Here is a 23,521-nt window from a genome sequence, read left to right on the forward strand (position 1 = left end):
AAATTTTATCCCGCTCTGCTCAGTGTATTGGTAGTGTAGTTGACGTTGAATCACCACAGCAAGAGTATAGGATGCTGTAAGGCCGCCGTCAAGCCGCGCAAGAACTCTGACGTCAAGGTCGACATATTCAATAGATGGCAATCACTACCTCCTCTTATCACATGACGATGAGAATTGTAGACTATTACCACATAGTACTAGTTGTGTTGCTGCCCGAAAACTGAGTGCTTACAGCCCTGTCGGAGGAAGCGCAACCCAGTATACTTAGACCCAGGTATGCGTCTCCGCAATTATTTCCAACTTTCCGATATAAGATAGATATTCAAGGCAAGTACACCATTGCAACTTATACCGCGTTCCTTCTTGCTTGGTACCCTTTTGCATGCCATGATGCGGTGTTACGGTACCTCAAAAAAGACAGCCATGACCTTGAGCATACAATGGCTCGTCGTACCTAATTTGTCAAACAATTTCTCTGGCACGCCCCAAAGCTCAACACCATCCGTTGAATGGCTCTCTCAAGCTGAATCACACGAATCGCCCCATTGGCAGTTATGACGAGACAAAGAGACGGGATCAATGTCAGAGCGCGTACCGCATTGTACCGCCGTTCGTGCGAGGTCGCACTAACGAGCAAAAGCATATCTACAACGGCGGTATCGCTGTGGAGCTTACCAGACACACCACGATGATCTCACTATCGTGTATCAGCTAGAAGCATCGCCTTGGTGCGTACCAAACGTCGCCTTGCTCCTTTAGGACTGTCTTCGTAACGAGTCGGAGGCACCTCGTAGCCAAGCCCTTCTTTGCATCGGAACTGCACATCCGCTTGCACCAGTCGGCGGACAGTACCATATTCGTCCGGTCAAAGGCCCCCGTCCATGACTTGGCCAACACGCTATCTCGACGTCGGAGGCCTGTCCCAACGCCTCACCGGTCTTTCTCTCGGCGGCGTGACCTCACAAGACAGGATGTTGAAACTCATCCTGTGCATGATGATCAAGCCACGACGCGCCTGGCGGGTCAGAGCCTGCTGCACGACATAGACATCCCGCCTGTATGTCGCTGGTCTTGCCGTCTTGGGAATCACTGCAGCGCGTCAAGCGGACAGCCCACTTTGATGCCCACCTTCGGGTATCATCCACACCCAGATTCGGGAGCGCAACCGCAAGTGGGACTGGAGCTTATTCCAACTTCCACGATGCAGAGTGTATTCGCAGTGCGAGTATTTCATGAGCATTGCGCGTACGGAGAGGGTTTTTGCGGCCACCTAGCACGCCTAGCGGTATCGTCGGAACCCTGAGAGCGATTGCGCGCACGGTGCCGCGTCGGCGGCCTGGCGCAAGCTGCAAGAAATGCTGGCATGCCGGAAGTTCTGATACACAAGAGCGATGTGGGATAGTGTACAACACGTGGGGTTGGGTTCATCTGGATCTAACGGCCCTCTGGTAAGTCAGGGCGTCCGTCTGACTTCAACCATACGTATCGCGCAATCAGTCATTGTGACAGCATGCCGCTTGCCGCGGAAAATTTCTCTGCAACCATCTCGCCGTGCAGTCGCTGGCAAGCCTCGGCAATTTCTTCCGCAAAAGGTCGCGTTGTACTTTGCCAAGCATGCAACGCAAAGATCGGATGCTCTCAAGCGAAGACCGCGGGAGGGCCTTTGTGCACACGAAGCTCTTGACAATATGTTACGCGTTGGGGAAGAGGCAGACGGATGCAGGATATGCACGGCAGCACAAGAGTGGAATAGCCAGATGCCAGGACAATTATGAAGGAAGTGAGTTGGCAAGCATTGGATGCGTGTCACTTCTGGAGCGTGTAATCGAGTCAGCACCAGCATCCGGAATGCCGCTTTGAGTGTCAGTGGCCGTCAGCTACGAGGCCGAGCGGCATCGTGATAGAGGACGCTAGCGGCGTCACAAGTCGCGATACGTAAGCTGACTGGACGAGAGGTATTCAACAAGATTCGCCTTAGGGCGATCACGGCCAACAAGTCGCGCATTGCAGTTATCTGTAGAGCTGCAGCATGTGTTGTTTCGATTTGAATGCCCCGGCGCCTCGACCTTCCAGTGCATCCTTCTCGAAGAGCTGTTTCAAGACGTGAGGTTTCATTCGAGGGTTGCACAGCCGAAGGATCTGGCGAGCCGAAGATTTAGCGGACGCCGTTGCAATCTGCCGTCTAGGAATCCTAGTTGCACGCTAGACCGCTTCCGGTCAGCCATACGTCACGCTCACGAAACTTTTTACCTCAAGCTCGGCGGTTGCCAGATGCCTCTGCCCCATCCGCTCCCGCCCGTGTCCCAGCATTTGAGAGATGGCGAGCAGAGTGCTGCGACAATGGGAAACGCTGGATGAGCGACGCAGAAACATCCATGGAGCTCACCGGACGCGCTTGGTTTCATAGACGGATATAACACCCCAGCAAGCCACAGCCGCCAACGCGAAGTGAAGCTCGGCCTTTGTCGGGTCGATGCTCGGATGAGTTGCTTGCTTGCGCTCCTGGCTCGCTGGCCTTACCGATCCGGTGGCTCTGACAAGTCACTCAGACTAAGGGTGCGCCGACGGTACGTACGAGCAACTGGTACGCACCACGGGAACTACAGGGTCTGGGAAATGAGCTTCGAAACAGCCAAAGACGGGGGCAGGCAACCGTAGTATGTAGAATGAGGCTCTTGCTCTTATCGATTGCTAGGCAGTGGCGTGGGTGAAACTCCTGGGACCATGGTAATGGACGAGGTCGGGGGCACAGCTGTGAGGGCCATGATACGCTTCCATACACCCTTCGGAGGTGCGCACGATTCAAGGGCCCGGCCAGCGCGTAGACTGGGATTCTAAGGCATCTGTGCATGTGCATGCAATTGGATACTCGTCCGCTAGTACACGAACGGCTGTCGTCATTGGTAATAGTTTTTTCCAACGGGCGGTGCATACGCGCTCCAATGCAGTGCACACAGTAGGGAACATCACGTATGCGAAAAGTCTAAAAGTTCGTGATCACGTGTGCATCGGAAATAGGTAGTCGGGGTCTCGAGATGGTCCTGCATCTCTCCCACTGTCTTCACCTACTACTCCCGCCCTAAATTCTGTAACGTCGCTGCACAGGCATCCCGACGCGCTTGCCGCGACAAGACCTTGTTCAGAGAAATCTCTTGCGCGTCCGCCGCCTCCCCTGCCTCCTCGCAGAAATCACCCACCCACATAATTCTTTTCAAGCCATATCTGCTCACTATCAACGTCCGGCAAGCTCCGGCATTCAGCAGCGCGGAAACAAAACAGGAATTACGTGGTGCGGAAAGCGGAAGTTCTCCCAGCAGCACTCGCATATTTTTTTCGCCGACCGCTATCTCTACCCCGAGCCACCTTCTCCCCTCCCCCAAAGCTCCCCAACAGACCTCACTCCTGTCGTGGGTCTACCGTACCTGTCTCGTGCTTACAGCTCTCCACTTGGTCTATCCGCAATCAATCGGCTGAGGCTGAAGGGTGTGTGGGCCGCCGATCTGCAGCAGGTCCCTTGTCCCTTCGCGTGAATTGCCGCGCGAGCCAGGCAAACCACCGCCGCAACTTTCTTGCTAGTCCAGCTACGAGAATTCAGCGTCACCGGTCACCTCTTCCAATTCCACACCGTTGCCCCTCTTACCCATCTTCTCTCGAACTCACCCACAGCGGGCTCCTATTTCCACCCATCCGTGGAGTACCCGCCGACGCGTATCGACTGGCCATCTCAGTCCCCCACACGGCTCCACCTGTAAAGCTTCTTCGTGGCCCATCGTTACTCCATCCCGACGTCCATCTAACGGCCTCGTGGTGTGCTTAGCCAGCCTTGCAGACGTTACTCCGCTCTAAGCTCCGTCGAATGGTCCCTTTACGATCAACAATTGGTCGCGCCTTCCCCATCACTTCACTCACCCTCGACCCACCAACAACTTCATCATGGACTCTACAGATCGCTTCCGCCAACCTGGCCTTAGCAACTACCCATCAATAGGCCAACAGCAGTACAATGGCTCTCAAAACCAGCTGCCCACACTGCCGCCTCTGCAGAGTGGCGGCCAGTACCCGTTGTACGGCCACAATAGCAACCCTCACACGCCCCAGCCGCCGCACACGCCTGTGACCTCTGCCGCCAATGGCAGTTCCACCATGCCACCGCTGCAGCACCCGCCGCTGCGACCTCTCCAACCCACGCCGAGCTCGTACCTGCCTATGTCTTCGGCCTATTCGCAGGCGCCTATGCTGTCCACAGCATCTGCGCATACCAACGGCCACCAACTAGGCGGTCCTCCTGGTATGGGAGGATTGGGACACGCGTCCATGTACGCCCACCCTCCTGTGCTCCCCAACCAGGAGCCGGAGCCTGTGCACGTCGTCGGCCAGCAAGGTCGTCGTGGAGTATTGCCTACACACCCCGGTAGGCCCGCGCCAGCTGCAGGCAAGACGCCCACTACTGCTACCAAGAACGCCGAGGGCAAGTATGAGTGTCCTCACTGCAATAAGACGTACCTGCATCTGAAGCATCTCAAGCGCCACCTGCTGCGACGTAAGTTTTATCTCACATCCAATCAAACTCCGCCTCTAACATCCCACAGACACCGGTGAACGACCCTACCAGTGCCATCTTTGCAAGGACACCTTCAGTCGAAGTGATATCCTTAAGCGCCATTTCCAAAAGTGCTCGATACGAAGGGGCAACCCAACCGGCGCGAACCACCTCCAGCACGCGCAGCAGCATTTGCAGAAGAACAGGCAGCCCAGCGGCGCAGACCAGAACTCGTACCTTAACCACATTGGTGCTAATTCTATGTCTTACGCTGATGCTGGAGGTTATACTATGGGTTTGCCTCAGATGCCTGCGATGGGCGGCAATGGCTTCAACGACAGCCTACCGTCGCTTGCCAACCATCACCAGACCATGTCTGCGCGCACATCTCGTTCCAACAGCTTGATGCGCCCCAGCAGCGGAGTCGAGGACAGCGCGCATCGCAGGAGCATGTCGGCTATGGACTTTGCGAACAACAGGATGAACTTCAACGACTACCGCCCGGATGGCGTTCCCAATGGCTACGCGCAACAACAGCAACAGCAGCCCCAGCCTACTGCAAACGGATCCGATCCAAACTCCCACTACAACTATGACCACGCCTCTACAAATGGTTCGATGGCGCAGAATGGCATGACCGTCAAGAGCGAGGCTGCCGACCCTGCTTCCTACGGAGGAGTCTCGACCCTGCCCAACGTGGATGGCATGCCCAACGGCCAGGATGGCTCACTGTGGCGGAACGGATCGTTCAACGGCGATATGAATAATTCCAGTACGGCAGGTGGCCCAACCTTTCAAAAATCGGCCCAGTTCTGACCGGAACTTTTAGACCTCAGATGATACACCACATGATACTTTGTTTGGACTGTACTCGCATGTTCCGGGTTTGGCCGACTCTTCCCCGATGCTTGACAACTGGTTCATTGGCCAATCCACGTCTGATCCTCTGCACGCTCTGGCAGGATCACTTTTGAACTTTTGCTTTCCGAATGCGTCTCTGCTTCCAAATCAACACTCAGACGAGGCGCACGCCTACGAAAGACTGAAAAATATCTTGACTGGCGACAACGTAAAGGAATTCCTACACCAATACAGACACTATCAATCACACTGGCCCTTGATACACGTTGCAACATTTGATCCGTTTTCCGCCAACCATGGGCTTGTTCTGGCCATGTGCTGTGTTGGCGCCGTGTACTCTGACCGAATGCGCCCCTCGGATGTTCGATGGCTGATGGATCGTGTTCGGGAGAGTATGCTCAAATCTAGTCACGTCTACGAATTAGCGCAAGCGCACCAGATGGCCGACTTGAATCAGGAGCTAACAGTGACTACCGAAGAGATTCAAGCACTGGTTCTTCTACATTCCCAGTTCCTCTGGCACGGGTCTCAACAACAACGCCAGCAAGTGCGAGACGAGGTTCGGGGGGTGGCCAGCGTTACACGTTGCGCAGCACTGTTTCAACCTCTTTCTTCTGACAACCCGAACGCGAGCGCGTTGCATCAGCCAGGACCAGTCACAGGCGCCGAGGTCGACTCATGGAACTGGAAAGCTTGGATCGAGAACGAAAAACGAACTCGATTGGCAGCATACATCTACCTCATTGATGCCTCTTCCACCATATTCTTCAATACCCAGCCCAGATTTGACGCCAAGAGTATTACAGTGCCTTTGCCTGCAGACGACGCAGCTTGGGAAGCGAAGACTTCAGAAGAATGCGCCAGTGCTTTGGGTCTAAGAGGATCATCGGCGCAAATGAGCAACGAATCAGGGAGCAGACGCGCAAAGCAACTAGCGATGCGTGAGGCATTGTGTGTACTCAATGGAGCCTGCCCGGGTCAATTTCCTGAGCGGGCTACTAATGTCTTTGGAAAGTTCAGTAAGTATCCACTATTTTCACTTGAACACAGCATTCTAACATCGTCTCCAGTACTCATTCACGCGATTCATGCCCAAATCTACAACATTCAGCATCAGCTGCTTCAGCGAGTGTGTTCAAGCGGTACAAGCACGCCTCAATCTCAAGGCGACAGTCCAGCCACACCACCCAATGGGGTCAACGAACAAGTTCAAAACAACCTTCGTTCGACGGTCGGTGCGCTCCAGCTATGGAAGACGTGCTGGGACAAGGATCTCGCCACTCAGTTTCCACAGAACCAGCGTCGCCGTGGATTCTGCCGAGACGGAATCCACTTCTACTTCCTAGCTCAGGCTTTCCTGCGGCAATCTCGACCAGAGGACTGGGCTGCACCTCCCGATGTTCGATGCCGACATGTATTCAATCTTCTGAAACAGATTAGGCATTATATTGCATCAGACTCCGCGCAGAAAGGCATCGAGATCGGGGACATGGTTGCTATCGCCGACGACTACGCTATTGCCGACTTGACGCTTAACATGAAACGTCTTTTCACGCCCCTCGACGAGCTCTGAGCGCTATTGCTCATTTCAATTCCATCACCAGAAACGGTCATCAAGCATCAAACCCAACAGAAAGCCAAACGTGGTACTCATGCCACAGTACAGCTCCACTACAAAGTATCAACAATATATCATCAAGGTCTACATCATCGATCAACTACCAAAATCACTAGAGCAACAAAATTTTCGCAGTTTTACCCAGCAGAAGTCGAATTCAGCTGGGCTATGCATTCTCATCGGAGTTTCCGGAGCCAACCTTGCGACCAACTGGCACGTAAGGCGTTACGACCACATATGGCGGCAATTACGATTTCCTTTCCTATCATCAAAAAAAGCATTAGACACAACTCGCCAGATGCAGGCGACAACACAGAGCAGAGTTTCATGGGACCATCGGCTGGATTCCTTACGAGAGTGCAGCGCAGATTAGACCGTGTGGGTCATATTTGGCTTCAGTGTATATGTTAACTTGTTTCTTGAACCTTAAGGGTTTGTCGCGTCATTCACTGCATTTCGAGGTGTTATTGTTTAAAGGAGAAAGCATAGATTAGAGATAGGGTGTGTGTACCTTACGGGACTTGTGTGCCTAGAGCCTGCCCGTAAGGGATCCAAAAAGTCGTCAATGAAATACGTTTGCTCCAGAGATGGGTGGTGCCTTGATCATGCATTGACGTGACTAGAAAAGTGGATATGGCTCCAACTGACATGCTGACCTAGTTTCGTTCCGTACCCACCAAACTACCCACTCCTTCCTATCTGTCATGTCAACATGGGTCGGCCCTTCTTGCACACGTGCGTCGGAAAATACTCCGATGAGAGCCAGGGAAGTGCGTACGCTATACAGGCATAATCCGGTTAGTACACTGGAGACCTAAGGAGACAGGGACTCCTCACTTGCCGCCCAGCTACTGTTCTCAAGCTACCACCTGCATGAGGGACCAGTGGCGAGGTCAGGCGCTGAGAATATCAACATGTCTCTATCTGATACGCTTTCGTGTTTTGCAGCTTGCAAACCACACTATTATGTGCTACACCACGATATCGCTAACCTGGTACCATGGATCGATGTCTAGGAACAACTAGACGTTCTATCTACTCCAAACTAGAAGCGAACCTTCATAGGGCGGGCGCACACAAGTCGAACAGACAGTCCGCAGCTCCTTTTAAGATATTCGACCTTAGGAAAGCAGACGAAAGGTATGCGTTGTACGTCGTAGGTGTTCGCCACAGGGAAAAGGCATCAAACCAATGAGAAGCGCAAGATAAGAATCACGTGGACTTACGCCTATCGGTCTTCGTAGGCTGTAGCCTAATGCCTCCTCAATTGCCAGCCTGCCCTCCAAGCTACAAGATTTTGTCTGATCTTAGTTCCTCTTCGGTGCCTCATAAATTCGTGAAATTTCCAAGACCTTGTTCCCCATTCATGACGGCGCGCGATACTACGACACAGATCCAAATCTCTCGTATGGTACACCGTCTTTGCTGCTTGACATTGCATCTTCTGGATAGCAGAGGCGCCTCCTGCGATGGACCATGAACGCAAGGGATTCGAGGACGCTTCGGATCCCACCTCCTGTGAACGATGCGTGGATATGTGTTCAGAGATACAAAGATACTTGATTGGTGAGGAGGAAGTCCGCCTCGCAGAAAGACTGATCATGGTGTCGTCGGAGATGGCCAGCGAAGTTTCGTACCCAGCAGAGTACGAAGAAGTGATTGTCAAAGTAAATTGTAGCGTTCAGGCATTAACGGTTTCATTCTGCGGACTTTGTCGACTGATAGGAACAGCAATCTATGAAAAAGAAGGAGCCTGTTAAAAACACGGACCAAGTACGCTCAAACTAGAAGCATCCTCCTTAAAATGATCTCGGTATGACGATAGCTGCGGACGTTTCGAGTAAAGATTCGAAAATGAGGCTATGTGGTCGTCTTTTCTTGGTGTGGAACTAGCCATCGGAGCCAGTCACTATGACACTGCTGAGTTCTATTCTCCGACGTGTGATCTCGACTTAGTCAGAAGCTGCATTAGTCGTTGTGCAGAATCCCACGATCTCTGTCGTTTAGAGCAACAGCGACCATTGTCCCATCTCAGAGTTATTGATTGTTACCTGAGTATCGTTATTTCAGCGCCAGACGAATGCCAATATGTGGCATTATCTTACGTGTGGGGCGAAGCCGGAAACACGTTGCTGCAAGAAAATTCCAAGTTGCCAACTAGGCTACCGGCTACGATAGAAGATAGCATTACTGCTACGCGGCGTCCTGGTTATCGATACCTTTGGGTGGACAAATACGTGCGTCTCAATATTTTTCTCTTTCCAGACCTTCGTTTCAGCTAACCACCACTTTGGTGTGTGCATCAGCAGGATTCCAGCGACAAGCATATTCAGATTCAGCAAATGGATGTCATATATGCCTCAGCTCAGATCACCTTGATTGCAGCAGCTGGCGAAGACTGCGCGTACGGTTTACCCGGCATAGGACGGGAACGAAAGTTACATGAATTAGTCGTCGCCATCGACTCCGTTACCGTAACATCGGAACCAAATCCCGTGGGTTGCCGTATTTCTAAATCAAAGTGGTCGACTCGTGCATGGTGAGTGATACATTGAACCTAGCAGGAAGACATGCTTCAGAACCTGACACTAACGTTTCAGGACTCTCCAAGAAGGATGTCTCTCCAGGAGAAGACCCTATTTTACGCCCTACGATATGCTATTCATATGCAAAGAGTATACTGGGTGTGATAACGACATTATCGGTCCTGACCGAGAGATAAAGCGTCTTGAACATATCATGCCTCGTTTGACTGACTATGGATTGAGTAGGGGAATGGGCCTGCTCGAGGTTTATTCACTTTGTAGTCTCAGCTTTCAGTCAGATGCTTTGAACGCTATATTGGGTATTTTGAAATTCCTTCGCACCGAGAACGACCCGGTAGGCAGTGTCTGGGGTGTTCCATTTGGAAGAAGCTCACGCTGCAACAGAGCGACTGACTTTCGTCTGTGCCTCTATTGGAGAACTTCAGGACCGAGCGCTAGACGGCATTAAGGCTTCCCAAGTTGGTCGCCCCTGGCGTGGGAAAGAACTGGGATAACATTCAACCAAAACCAGTATCCGCTATCGGCGACGAGCCTACCGGCATTCTGGGAATTATATGATCGTCAGTACAATACTGCAAGAGGTTCGGAAGTATCACAAGACCTCTTTCTGGCAGCGTATGTTGTCCAACTACCTGTAGAACATGAAGGAGAATACGAGGGGCGCGGGCACTTGCTCATTCTTCCCTTCACGTACCTTAAGTGGAAATCGAAGATGTGTTGTGCTATACGTTGAGATAACCCGGAGGCTGAAGCCGAGGAAGTGTCATCAGTGATGTGTATCTTCACAGTCGACAGGTACTCGACTAGAATATGTTTCACTTTCATTCTCGTTGAACCATGTGGAGAGAAATACATGCGAAAGGGGACCTGCGAGTGCGAGGTTAGGACATGCCAGTCAGCAGAAGTAGAGAGGTGGTTGGGAAATCAGGTCAAGCAAAACACTGTTCTAGTATGAGCCTTGCCTGATGCTAGCATTTATCCGAGAATATAGACCCCGGGTGATGCATGTTGCGAATGGCGAGGGTGAACGAAAGGGGAGTTAGAGGGCAAGTTTTGATGCTGATTCAAACACATATATTGAATGATTAATAGAAGATTACATGTGATATGCAAATGTTGGTATAGTGACCGCGGTCGAATCAGAATAATACTCACTTGCGTATCAAAGAGCGAGACGTTAAGCCATTCTTATACACAACGCAAATTCCACGAGTGTGCTTCTCCCTTACGAGAGAAATTCCTCCAGCCACATATCGGATTTCTGCTTCGCGATGGTGGGCTCGGCTTAAACTCGATCTCGCGAAAAAGATCTGATCTTTTCTTTGGTGTGGGTGTGAAGTGATTTTACCAATGATTCGTGCATGTATTCCTGAGATACAAGGCATCTCATCCTGTGCACATTGTGGGTACGGACTGGGAGTCGCATCGATTTCATCCAGCATCGTCTACCGTACCAAGACAGGGAGAGGATATGGTAGAGATGTGTGGACAGAAGCGTGGGGGTATCGAACTCGGAAACAAATTCGAGCATCTCAGCCGGACTTCGGACAGTCGTGTTGCGATATGCGCACCGGCTGAGCGCCTGTAGAACGGGTCGCGTTTAGCTCTATGCTTAGATATTCATTGTGTGTTGTTTTTCCAGGCAGCAATAGGCGTTTTGCTCCGAAAGAGCGGCGTGAGACCATTGACATAGCGCATGTTCAACATGGCACAATAACAGCTCCACGATACTACAAGATTGGCGAGGGTACTCGACCATCAGAAGCATCATCCATCTCTAACACACATGTTAGTATACTCTCCGTATAAGAAGAAGCGATCTGCTGCAGCTTCAAAATTTCAGCTCAACCTCGTGATCATCCCTTGAGATAAGGGGAGCGACAAAATTCTCTCTTCATCCCTCTAAGTTGCAGGGGCAACACGAAAACCCCGAAACCGAGGCTCTCTTGACCCCTCCCTTGGAACAAGATACAGCTGCGGCAGCCGTTGGTCGATCGGTAACTCAGCGACACTATACTTGCAGCAATAGCGTTCATCGGTATGATGTGTTCTTTTCGGGGCTTGCGTCTCAAGAAGGGTAGGGGTGGCTGAGGATTGCTGGTCCTGACTATCTTTGTATACTTCTTCCGACCCTGCATGCATGTTGTGAAAGTAGCGCCAGTGGTTGCTGTCACGACAGTAGCTAGTTAGAGCAGGCCTCAACACTAGTCTTACGAGCAGCGCTGCTCCGTCACCCACCTTTTGAATGAAAGGATATAGCAAGAATCATCCGATCAGCGCATCTCGAGGCCTCCATGGTACGAGAAACAGGATTTCTGCGGTCATGCTATAGGATGATACACCCGTGATTGCGCGCCTGAAGATGTGCTGAAGAGATGTTTGTCCACCCCATTTTCCAATGTAGGAAGACTTGGCCGATCCAGTTATTCCGAGGGTTGAGTACCCGAATGCTGTTCCGCTAGGCATCTTTGCCGTGGAAGCCGTCAGTTGATCGAACACGAGAATGAGTATGACGAGATCCTGCGCAGGTTTTCGGTGAATGGCATGTCAGTGACTGCGGAGCCGGACTGCGGAGCTGGGTGTGCGACGCAACTGCGATTTGCGGGACGAAATTCAAAAAGCATTATTACGAAGAGTCCGAAGTCCTCGAAGCATTAATCTAGGGCCATACGCTCATGGATTCGAACTTGACCCGGCGGCTCGACAAGCGGTACACTGATCGTCCTGAATGAGTAGCAGCTTGGAATCAATTTCAGATCCAAACGCTACATTTGAACAGTATCATTGGTCCATATTCAGTTGTTGCTTCTCTTAGCAGTCCCATGTTGATGGCTTAGCCAGCCTGAACAGGGAAGGATTACGAAGACTCACTTCGTGGGTATGTCCGATGCCAACTGTCGTGCCCAGCTGGCTCAAGTTACAGAGAACATGCAGCATTCAGGGGCGGAAGTTCGTCCAGTCCTGGCTCAACTGTGGTTAACAATAGCTACTGGACGCCAGAGACATCGAACAACGACTTCGTGACTGGCGCACTGACTAAGAGACAAATTAACCACATCGAGGATGTATGGGCACTATTGACCATCAAGTTGTTTTCAGACAGACTGTGGAGCTTTTTCGAAGCGGGATTGGCGTCATGAAATCAATACGGCATTCACATGTCGCGCAACTGTGGCGTTGTTGATTGCCCGTCCCCGGATTATGGTCTACAGAAGTTTGACATTTCGGTGGACAGAGGGCGTCTCTTGTGACGATACTCGCGCTGTGATCCCGCTAGGGAGACGCCTTGGGCTTAGACAAGTAATCAAAACGTAGTGTGTGGTTAGCCGCTCTGCATACAAACGGCCTTGATTGGTAGCATCCTGACCCGGTAAGTTAGAAGCTGTGTTCATCCACAGCCGTATCGTTTTATTCCACGACATCTGCACAGACCAATAGTTCGTGGGCTATCCGTGGCTTTGATACAATTCGGTGGTGTCGTTGTACCGTCCATCTCGGAGACTAACCGAATCGTCGCTCAAAGGCTGTGTGCATATCGTTCACATGCACATGGAAAGAATACGGCTTCATATTTTTGGATGATGGATCCACAAAGTAAGGTTGGTTCAGGGTTTTCTTTGACGTAAGATTTGGGCTGACGCATGTCAGGGTCGGAGAATTATATGCATTCACTAGGTCTGCGCACTAGCCACACGCCTGAGTAGAGCGCAGACCATAACGAGGTCACAGCCGGAGGTCGATAGGTTCTTTGTCAAAGAACTGAATAGCTAGCAAAGCTGGTCAGATAATGTCTTTGCGCCGATTGGTGGTCCGTTTCGTTGTTGTTGTAGTCCGTGGATGCCATCGGCCGCGCCGGACAAAGCCAACAACTCGGTACCAGACCATGCAGCTGCTCTTGAAGCTAAGCGCAATATTAGTGGATTTTCAACCGCTGATCGCAGAGTTACCAGCAGTACTTGTCCACTGATGATTCTTGAAAAAGCATGGGGTGCCAGCTTCCCTGGAGGATGTACTTACTGCGGAACAAACACCATTGAGAGTGCCAGTTCAGCAGATATGGACAAACTTAGCAAAAAGTTCCAATTACAACTTGCACATATTCGGGAGCTGAGTCAGATTAGGCTCTAGGGTATTTCTCCGTGACTCAAAACTCCGCTGGCGTAAAGCTGTGCTTCTTCAACAGTTGCACTGGATCCGTTGTGCGAGTCCTCGAACGGCAAACAACGGACCGTTCGTGCCGCAGCACTAATTGCCATACTATAAGTGAAAGCCCACTATAGCCTCATGTGTCCTGGCATAGGTGATCTGTGAATGGGATCACCGAGAGTCAGAGCTATGCTAGCATATCCCGTCTTCCCTTGAGTAAGGGATGGGCGATTCGGTCTGCGCAAGAACAGCAGCGAGGCGTGTGAGCTCGCAGTAGCTCCATAAGCAGAAACAACCCCAAAAAGATGACCAGACTTTGAGATGTGTCAATGGATTGGAGGGTATACGCCTTTCATCGATCGCAATCGCTCTCGACGCCGTCGGCGTCAGATTAGAAGACTAATGTTCCGCTCGGGTGCTGTCTTCGCCCGACAGCCAGGAAGCTGGACCCGAGTGAATAGTCCAATGACTAGTTCAGTGAACAAACTATCTGCTGTAGCCTGGACGGTTGAAAGGGCAGTGTGTGTTCAAGAATTCCCTTCAACTTCGACGGGCCGTACCGCAATGAACAGACGATTCTGCTTTCTAGACACTGCGTCACATCGATGTTTCTTGACGATCAGTTGACCAGGAGACCCGAAATAAGCAGTCCTGGTGTAATATGCCATACGCAATAATCGGCAGACAGCTGCTGCGACAGCCTGGCGATCATGCAGCCCCCCAGGCTACTTTGAGTCGGCTGAGATACACAGAAGGGCCCGCAACGGTTCCTGATCTTCCCGATAGTACATTTGGGGCGGCTGCGGGTCGCCATGATTCTATCGATTACGAAGACTGCTTGACAGCCGATCATCACCGTCACGGGAGGTGCGGGAGGCTGCAGCTCATTGTGCATCGCCAGCAGATGCCTTGCAGGGCAGTCGAGTGCTTCGTGACCTCAAGATTGCATGCACCACTACTTCAAGCGGCGATCCCGTAAGTTCGCACAGCCACCATCTACATCTACACTTCAACGGCTGTCGTGCGTAGGTGCAGTGGAATGTTTTGGCTGGTACCGAAAGCACCACAGGTCAGGCACAAAGTGCGGTGAGACGCTCAAAGAACTAAGCGAAAAGCCTGCTCCATCAACCTGTAATAGAGACGCGTCAGATGATAGTCCTGGCTTAGATGTCAAAGGAATGCGCCTGGGTCAGTCTCATCTTAGCTTCTGCAGCAAGCCAGACGGCCTTCTTCGCCCGCTAGAAAAGGCTGGTAGCGTGGTAGCGATTGGCTCAAGTTCGATATGAACTACTCTTTGAGAGGCAAGGAATGCATTGCGAAGCACCGGGTGGCCGTCGTGCGTCAGCCCCGGGCGCTCGGTGGCCGGCCGCAACGTGCGATGCACATCAGCATGGGGAGGCTCAGGAATGGCACGTCACCTTGCCCGCGTGCATCATCGCGGAGGCTCACAAGGACTTTACGGACAACGACGTTGGTGCGGTGTTGGATGCCGGCGTCGTGATGATGGTGGATTGGGAGGTTTGGGAGGTTTGGGGAGTGCGAGCTGCAAAGGGAAGCTGCCAAGACATGCTAGAGTCCAGAGCAGTAAGGCGCAACCGCAGGTGAGGGAGGAATACCCGGGCGAAGCTGCACGTCACCGGGCGCTCTTTCCCAATCCCCTGCCAGGCCCCATCCCTCCTTCCTCCGTGGGCCATCGATCCTGTATCGCGTCCCATCTCGACTACGCGCAACGGAGCTGCCGCAGACTCGTCGCTTCTCGCCATCCACACCGTTCATCACCTGGCCTGAGACCCTGGACTCGAAATGCCGTTCGCCGCGTCCATATCGTCGCTTGACAGCAGCCGCCGAGGAAAGGCGACCTTCTGCAGACAGTGGCGTCGTTGACTGGCTGTGCCCTCTTTCGGAGGATTGCGCATCTACCACAGTGTCGGGTCGCCGTGTGCTTGGGGGCAGATGGGAGCCCGGATCATGGCGCTGATAGTGCTCTAACCCAAACCTCGAGGCGATGCAACATCTGCGCATCGCACGCTGGCCGTGGCGCCTGTATGTGGTTGCTTTCCCTCGTCGCCAACAATCACGTCAAACCGCCCCCTCGAAGCCAAGCAGTGCCGTCGCGCTCGTTTCTGTGACAGGTAACGGCCTCGAGCCCAACCCCTCGTGCCTCTAGTTTCCTCTTTCACTGTCCATCTGCGGGACGACCTGTCGTCTGCCAACGGTTGCCGGCCCGTGGCGCTGCTAGCTACGCCAGCTCTTGGCCTTTTCGCCATCTGCTGCTGACTGGACGCCGCCCGTGACTGATAGTCCAATCTAGCAGAGCCATGACCAGAGCAAACTATGATCATCCGTTCGCTTCATGGGTTATTCTGAGCGGCTGATCGAGATGAAACATCAACGACCCGCCAGTCTGGTTGCTCGGCTGCCGTGTCAAGTCGGCCCCCATTTCGAGAGTGGTGTCGTGGCCAATGTTCCTGCATCGCCGCACGGGACTGTATGTCTTTACCGGGCGAGCCAGTCGATGTGCGGCATGTAGGTGGGTCATGGTCCCGCGAGGTAGTAGGGCCTGCGTTCCCATGAGGGAATGGAGTGCGAATCTCATCGACTATTCGAAAGACGTAAGCCTGGGCATCAGGGCGAATTGATCTTCCCTAACATTGGAGATGTATAGATTCTCTATTAGGAAAGGCTCGCTTCTGCAGCTTGCCAATACTACCGTGGTGCTAGAAAGCGGCCATGGCCTGAGCAGTACGGATCATTTGCATTGGGGCTGAATCTTGATTCAGCATGCTAATCATGCTTCGAGGCTATACTCATCTGGTAGGCACTCCTCCTTTGAGCCAACAAGTCCGTCCTCACCCTAGTCAAACTCTACCCTGTATCGAGCTGTAGCGTTTCTTGTCCGTCAACTGTACTTCTACTGTCCACTTTCTGTATGCTCATCCTTATTCGACCACTGTCCGTGTTGTTGGACCCTCCCACTTCATTCATCGCTTGCCGTTACTCCCTGCCCTGGACCCACTATTCCCAGCAGTTTTCAAGTCATTGTTTCGAGACCATACGCTGGTAGACTACCAACCTCACAGATCACGGGGGTGGTGAGCCCTGGCGAGCTTGTGCAACAGTCTGAGAGCAGGAGATCAAATTTCGATAGAGGGCACGGTGCATATATGCTTCGGCCCCTTCACCATACGAGTCTTCAATGTACTGACCCAGGCTCACATCTATTGCAACATCTTGACAGTACTTAACTTATCACTTGTGGTTGTACTCAAAACTTTCAACCCTAAGGCAGACAACGACGTGTGTCTGTCGAGCGCATCCACGAACCCGGTGTGCGTATACCCAGTATCCGACGACGGGTCAGCATCCTCGTCGAAGCCGCCACGATCGAATATCAGTCGACGCCACATCATTTTATTTGGAAGACTGCAGCAGGACCCTGTAAGCTCCACTCTCGTTGCGACATTACCCTCGGTCAATATTGCGAGACTGACAGATCGCAGTACTGCGACGTCAGAGACGCGCCTACACCGCCTACTTCGCAGCCAGATATCAGGTACGCAACGACAAGGTCGCTATCCGTACCTGTCTGTGCGCAGGATTCGAGATTCCAGATCTGTGTAGAGTGCGGGAAGAAGCAAAGCGTAGCTGCGGATCTCTTCGCTCTGCGTAGACGAGCCGTTATATCTCCAGGGTTTAAGGTGTTGCGCAGTCGCCGTAGGTGACATCAATGCATATTGCATCGCACCTTTTTCGATCTCAGAACTGTCAGTCTACTCACCAAGTTTCTACCACCATGACCAACATCACGCGCCTATCCGCTAACCTCTATGATAGATATACGCGCTGAGTTATCAGCCTAGTCGAGCCAACCGGGAGCTCACCATAATTTCAGCATTGCTGAATATACGCATTACTGTGCCTGCTTGCAACAGCTGCATTTCCCCCAGGCCGAATATCAGCATTAACGGAGCCTAGCCCCCAGCGAAGCGCAGCGGCAACTAATCGAGGATCCCGCCCTTGTGCCGGCTAAACCCCCCAGATTGCTTCTCAAGCGAACCAACAGCGGGATTAGACGAGTTGACGGCCTTCACCACCATCCCCTTTCAGCATCCCTTCGACGCTTGGCTCAGCACCCCGAAGCGTAGCATCGCAATCGCTACGCGAAACACTGACTCGCCCGGTCGAATCCGCGTCCTGAGCGACGGCGCGAAGCAGTTCGGCCGCAGCGGAAGTCTGTCAGCAGCGAATCCTTTCGCCACTGCCGGCGCCATCGAAGTCGACCCAGACTGTCGGAATTACTGCGTAGAGCGGCAGAGTCAGGCGTGAGATCCAGTCTCTCGTAAGGGCTGTCGCATCTTCACAAGGCGCCGTCACAGATCTCAGCTGGATAACGGTACATTACTGGTTGTTGCTGCAATGAATCAAGGTAAGTCAGATTCCGAAGTATTTGCAATCCATGTCCTGCAAAATACACGAATCCTCAAAACCCAGGTCGCTCGCTCCAAGCGCTGCACCTTCAGCCATAAACTGGCGCCCTTCTCCGCGCTCTTTCCAGACCAACATTCTCCCCGCGTCCACTCCTATATTACACCACAACACAGCGTGTGCATCAGCCTTCTCCCTTTTGATTTCTGCAGCACGCAGCGGGTCCTCATTCGTTCCTGTCCCTGTAGTGCGTTTTGCACGCTTGTTCTGCCACCCGATTGTGGTGCCGCTTGTGCAACCACGTCCCACGCGCATCTTTTGTTGCTGTCTATCGCGGCATCCGTGCACGTTGTTCGTTATTGTCACACGTCTTGTTCAACAGCACACCGGCTAGCTCAAGTTGATTGGCTGACGTGCAGGATAAGCAGTGCTGCAATCACCGCTGCCACTGGCACCGGAAAACCCTTTCTCTTCGGAGCAGGACTGCTTGGATCATATCGGCGCGCATGCACATCATAACTCCTTTGCAGGCGTACCCGATCAGCTAAGACGCGACGGGGTCCTAGCACATACTGCGACCGGTATCCACCAGGCCTCGATTACAGGCCGTTACGGTTCACATCGTCCCGACAGTGCGTAAGTAAACACTCTCATTGGTCCTTGTCTTCCCGGGCTGGCATGGTAGGCTCCGTGATGCTGCCTAGCCTTGTGGCCCCCAGCGTGCATCCCTCGACGCCTCTCTCGCCTGGTGCAGCCCAAGCTCAGGCCTCTCCTACCCCGAAACAAACACGTAGTCAATGTCCTTCATCATACCTGTCGTCGCACACGTTCCGGGTGCATGGCGCACTCGGTCTTCCCAACAGGTCGGTCTGTCACATTGATCACACGACAAGCCTAGCGGCAATGCCGTACCGCCCCTGGAACTTGTTGACGACTTATACCGTGCCACTCTACTCTTGGTTACACATCGTTGTCGTTGGCATCACTTTGGCCGAATAGCTTTGTTTTGCGAGTTTGACTGACCTATGTCTATAGCTATCAGTCGAGTGCGGCTCTATCGGACTCAGGATCAGGCTCCATTTCTACATCGCCTAGCTCCAACGCCTCGTCGGCACTAGCTTATACTTCCTACCCTTCATACTCGTCGACTTTGGCCACCAACTATCCAACTCACTATTCCGTGCCAGGTACTTACTTCAGCGCTGCGTGTGGGTACGGCAGCATGTCTTCAACTCGACCACTGTAGGTATCTTCTGTGGCGCACTCGTGCGCGTAGAACCCGAGGCAATGCATGACAGCTGACAGCTACACAATAGAAATGATGCCTCATCGTCGGCAATGTTACCTCCGGCAAGATCACCAGGGCTAGGCCATTCTGTATCACCATCCATGGGTTCGTCGACTAGGGACAATTATACAACTGGAACGCCTGGTGTGCCTGGATATTCCAACGCTCTGTCTCCTCGCTCACATCTACCTCGATACAACACCCAGCCTGACACTCCTAGAAGCGTACATACAACTACTATGCCTTTGACTTACAATGGTGCCTATGCCACTACGTATACCACAACTGCAGGCTCACCTGAAACGCCCCCCTTCAACACGCAAGAGACACTGGCCAACATTACCTGTGAAGGTAACGCGGTGACACCGAGTATCGACGCCAAGATTGAAAAGGGATTCTTCTATTCTGGTGATCGTGTATGGACTTGTTACAGGAGGAATTATTTTTCGGTCAACGTATCGTTCCAACTTTCGCCGTGGATTGCTAATGCACGCTTGTATCTTGAACAGCCCAATAAGGCGGCTCAGCAGATACAATCCATGGCTGTATCTCTCGCTGCTGCTGTAGATGGTGCTACGGGGAAGACTATCGAGTTGATCCAGCATACACCGAAGCGCGATAAGGGCCCGCAGCTGCCAATGAAGAAGGAATTACTAGCACCAACACCTCCAGGGAAAAGCCATGAACACGGCGGATATGGGCTGAGCAACTTCCATCAGACCTCGACCGTTGCAGGTCCTCAGCTCCCTTTGCAAAGCGACAGCGACTCGTCACAGCAATATTCTCCCACGAGCCACGCCAGCAGCAACTATCAACATTCGTTCGAACGTATACAATTCAAGTCAGCGACAGCAAATAATGGAAAACGTCGGGCCCAACAGCAATACTACCACCTGATTGTGGAGTTGTGGGCGAACGTGCAAGCCCCTAGAGAAGCTGAGCCCAAATGGATAAAGGTTGCAGCTCGGATGTCTTCTCCAGTCGTTGTGCGTGGAAGATCGCCTAGTCATTACCAGAATGAGGGTCCCCACAATGCCGGTACTTCGAGAGGAGCCCCTGGTTCTGGCCTGGGTGGAGGTGGTCATCACGGACTAGGCTCAACTGGCCGACCATCTTATTTGCCCTGGACCACTGGCTTGTCAGGTGGTAGCGCAACTGGGATGGGCAGTAGCATGTATCGTGGCAATACATACTCCCTCGACCCAAGCCCTGTCGGCAGCCATTCAGTTAGTTCAGCGAGCTCTCTGAGTGGAGCCCCTGTTGAAGGCATCACTGGCGAAAACCATATGACCGAAGACGATGACGCGAAGATTATGGATGCTCCCCAGGATTACTCTTACTATCCTGCCTCCATCTACGAGCCGATACCACCCAAGCTTGAAAGCACACTGCCCCCTCCCGATCGCAGGATCAAGGATGAGTACCCCATTGCTGGCTGGCATCTTGGAGGCTGTGGTAGATTTCAAGGAATGGAAAGTAGTCGCGGATACTATCCGGACGTACAAGCTCATACCTATTGATACGCACACATCTTGCCGCCGTCATAGCTGTCAAGAAAATGGTTGGCCGGCTCAACGGATATTTGAGCCTGCTGCATGTAAGAATCGGAGTCAACGAGACTTGGTTCCGCATAGACAGGCGAATATCCTTCGCTATCGACGATCGCTTTGGAGTGCTTCACGATAAACTTCTCGGTTCTGCGGCGGCTTTGTCATTGTTACGGTATTTGATCCTTGGCCAACACGAACACTAACGGGCCCCCCGTACTTACATCACTTCCCGAACGAAAGACGCACGGGCCGGTACCGCATGACAAGGCAAGGATGGTGCACAAAGCGATGTATCACAAATCGCACAACAAAGGCTGTATCGTAGGCCTTGGGTATGTTTGCCGCAGCGGAACTCTGATGTTGGTCTGCATCTGGAGGAGCCACCCCCAATATCCGTCTCCGTGGAGCCTTAGCCGACCATGCACTCAGCTGCAAGGCATCTCGTGTGTCGCAAATTGCTAGCCTACTTCACTGCGTTCCGTTTTTCTATTTGTCATCCCACAGCATATTTAACCCTACACCCTGCCACGGCTTGTCAGTGTCCTGTTTTGCAGGACCTGGATGAAGTCTAGTTTCTTGCATGTCGTTTTCATACAGTCTTTTTTTCTCTTCTTCTTCTTCTTCTTCAAGTTTTGGTCTATGATGGGCCTTCTTACGCATTACGAGACGTACAGATGGTGTTAGGTCATGGGCGCACGCTACGAGTTATGAATGCAAACGCATGTTGCATGGCGCATGTGGGATAAAAAGGTCGATGGTCACGCTCTTCCCCTTCATGCTATCCCTGCCTGGTACGTTATGGCCTATGCCCGTCAGCATTTGCCACTGCGGGCTTGCAGCGACAGTTGATCATGGTTGTATGAGTAATGGGTCACGACTAAGGATGGTGTACACGGATATGTTTCAGCAGGATTGAAGGCGCGCACAAGGGAACTGCAATGTCGGTTAAGGAGTATGAATTTGTCAGGTTAGGGTTGCGACAAGCAACTCTGTGGCACAGTCAGAACTGGATGGGAGATGCACGACACACGGGAAAGCTAGTGGTGGCGGCCCCTTGTCTATTGTATGATTATGTAGTGCCTTAAAAGCGTGTGATAGTTGTCCAATGCAGGCGGCCCTTCTCGTTTACCATCATGTGCACCACTCTCTTTGTGATGTTGCGCGAGTCAGGGCGGCGCTGCCAGATGCGAGCCTTGCCGTACTTGTGCATTGCGCAAGCGTTATGTAGGCTGATATGGTAGCCTCACAAGAAGTTGGAGGAAATGGTCAAAGACGAGGAGAAGGGCGAAGAAGAGCAAACATGAGGTTCTCTTAAGCTCTTGCCGTCGGACGTGTTCCCGCCTTCCCCGCGGCTCAGGCCTCACTCCCTGACTGACTCGGGGAGACGTGGCCCAAAACTTTGATCCTGAAAGGTGTCACGTCATCGCTACACCCACGCGTCACCCTGGAAGCGCCCTGACCCCGACGCCGCTTTCACAGGCACCTAATCTGTCAATCCCATAACATTGCGCACACGGCGCTTTGTTCACCGCATCTCAGCTTCAATGGCGTGGTACGACCAAGACAGCTGGCTCACGGCCGCTTTCTCCCCGAACCCTCTCACCATACTCATCACCTTCATTGTCGCGATTGGCCTGCCGATAATAATACACACCGTTCTGTACAAAAAGGCAGCTGCGGCCGCGCAACAGCCTACTTTGTTGCTCGTTGGACCGAGTGGCAGTGGAAAGACAGCCTTTACGACATTGGTAATAAGTCCCCTAAAACAGTGCGCCTTGCAATGTCTAACAACTACTAGGCCGAGCGCAATGCTACGACGCAGACGCACACCTCCACTACCCCCCTCACCATCTCCGCTATCCTCCCCAGCCCACACGTCCCCGCATCTTCACACTACCGCTCACCAGGCGACCCAGCCTTCGAGCGCTCCCGCAACTTCCTTCTCCTTGACACACCCGGCCACGGCAAGCTCAGACACTATGCCACCGCCCAGCTAGCCGACCCCAAGAGTATCCGTGCTATAATCTTCGTTGTCGACGCTGCCCAGCTGGGCGATGAAGCCGGGTTGAACGAGGCAGGAGAGTACCTTCATGACGTCCTTCTATCGCTACAAAAACGCTACACCAACGCTGCAACAAGCAAAGGACCAAAGGAAATTCCTGTTCTGGTTGCGGCAAACAAGATGGATCTGTTCACTGCACTGCCACCCAACCTTGTCAAGAGCTCGCTCGAGAAGACCATCACGGAAGTCAGGGCTAACAGGGCCAAGGCGCTCAGGGATGCAGGTGCGGCGCTGAGTGGAGGCGAGGACGAGGTCGATGAAGAGAAGGAATGGCTTGGTGAGGGTGGCGAAGGCGCGTTCACGTTTGAGCAGATGAGGGAGAGCGGAACGAGTGTAGATGTGATTGGGGGTAATGTTATCGCAGGCAAGGAGGGCGGTGATGTGGAGAAGTGGTGGCAGTGGATTGCGGAACAACTTTGAAGAGGTTATACGTGCTTGGAAGTGTCATGGCATGACATGGACGCAGTGTATCGATACCCCGTCCG

General features: G+C 52.6%; 6 protein-coding genes across 6 annotated transcripts; 5 read left to right on the forward strand and 1 right to left on the reverse strand.

Annotated features, from left to right (window-relative positions):
* Positions 1-2,481: 2,481 nt before the first annotated feature.
* GT037_000477 (uncharacterized protein) lies at positions 2,482-2,838 on the forward strand (the record flags this gene model as incomplete). The annotated part of the gene is made up of 2 exons (XM_038925524.1): positions 2,482-2,584; positions 2,696-2,838. 2 exons carry the CDS (start codon positions 2,482-2,484, stop codon positions 2,836-2,838), a joined length of 246 nt encoding a protein of 81 aa, XP_038791380.1.
* A 1,095-nt stretch (positions 2,839-3,933) lies between these two features.
* Positions 3,934-6,974, forward strand: GT037_000478 (c2h2 transcription factor protein; the record flags this gene model as incomplete). The annotated part of the gene is made up of 4 exons (XM_038925525.1): positions 3,934-4,540; positions 4,590-5,312; positions 5,377-6,420; positions 6,472-6,974. The coding sequence occupies 4 exons, from the start codon at positions 3,934-3,936 to the stop codon at positions 6,972-6,974; spliced, it is 2,877 nt and encodes a 958-aa protein (XP_038791381.1).
* Positions 6,975-8,554: 1,580 nt separating this feature from the next.
* Positions 8,555-9,562, forward strand: GT037_000479 (uncharacterized protein; the record flags this gene model as incomplete). The annotated part of the gene is made up of 2 exons (XM_038925526.1): positions 8,555-8,721; positions 9,316-9,562. 2 exons carry the CDS (start codon positions 8,555-8,557, stop codon positions 9,560-9,562), a joined length of 414 nt encoding a protein of 137 aa, XP_038791382.1.
* A 775-nt stretch (positions 9,563-10,337) lies between these two features.
* GT037_000480 (uncharacterized protein) lies at positions 10,338-10,520 on the forward strand (the record flags this gene model as incomplete). Its single annotated transcript, XM_038925527.1, has 1 exon — positions 10,338-10,520. The coding sequence occupies one exon, from the start codon at positions 10,338-10,340 to the stop codon at positions 10,518-10,520; it is 183 nt and encodes a 60-aa protein (XP_038791383.1).
* Positions 10,521-15,280: 4,760 nt separating this feature from the next.
* GT037_000481 (uncharacterized protein) lies at positions 15,281-15,487 on the reverse strand (the record flags this gene model as incomplete). Its single annotated transcript, XM_038925528.1, has 1 exon — positions 15,281-15,487. One exon carries the CDS (start codon positions 15,485-15,487, stop codon positions 15,281-15,283), a length of 207 nt encoding a protein of 68 aa, XP_038791384.1.
* A 3,552-nt stretch (positions 15,488-19,039) lies between these two features.
* On the forward strand, positions 19,040-23,456 carry GT037_000482 (p53-like transcription factor; the record flags this gene model as incomplete). Its single annotated transcript, XM_038925529.1, has 6 exons — positions 19,040-19,095; positions 19,172-19,378; positions 19,453-20,879; positions 21,882-21,926; positions 22,514-22,722; positions 22,773-23,456. 6 exons carry the CDS (start codon positions 19,040-19,042, stop codon positions 23,454-23,456), a joined length of 2,628 nt encoding a protein of 875 aa, XP_038791385.1.
* Positions 23,457-23,521: the final 65 nt, after the last annotated feature.

Source organism: Alternaria burnsii (assembly GCF_013036055.1).
Source record: "Alternaria burnsii strain CBS107.38 chromosome Unknown 705, whole genome shotgun sequence".
Classification (NCBI taxonomy): Eukaryota; Fungi; Ascomycota; class Dothideomycetes; order Pleosporales; family Pleosporaceae; genus Alternaria; species Alternaria burnsii.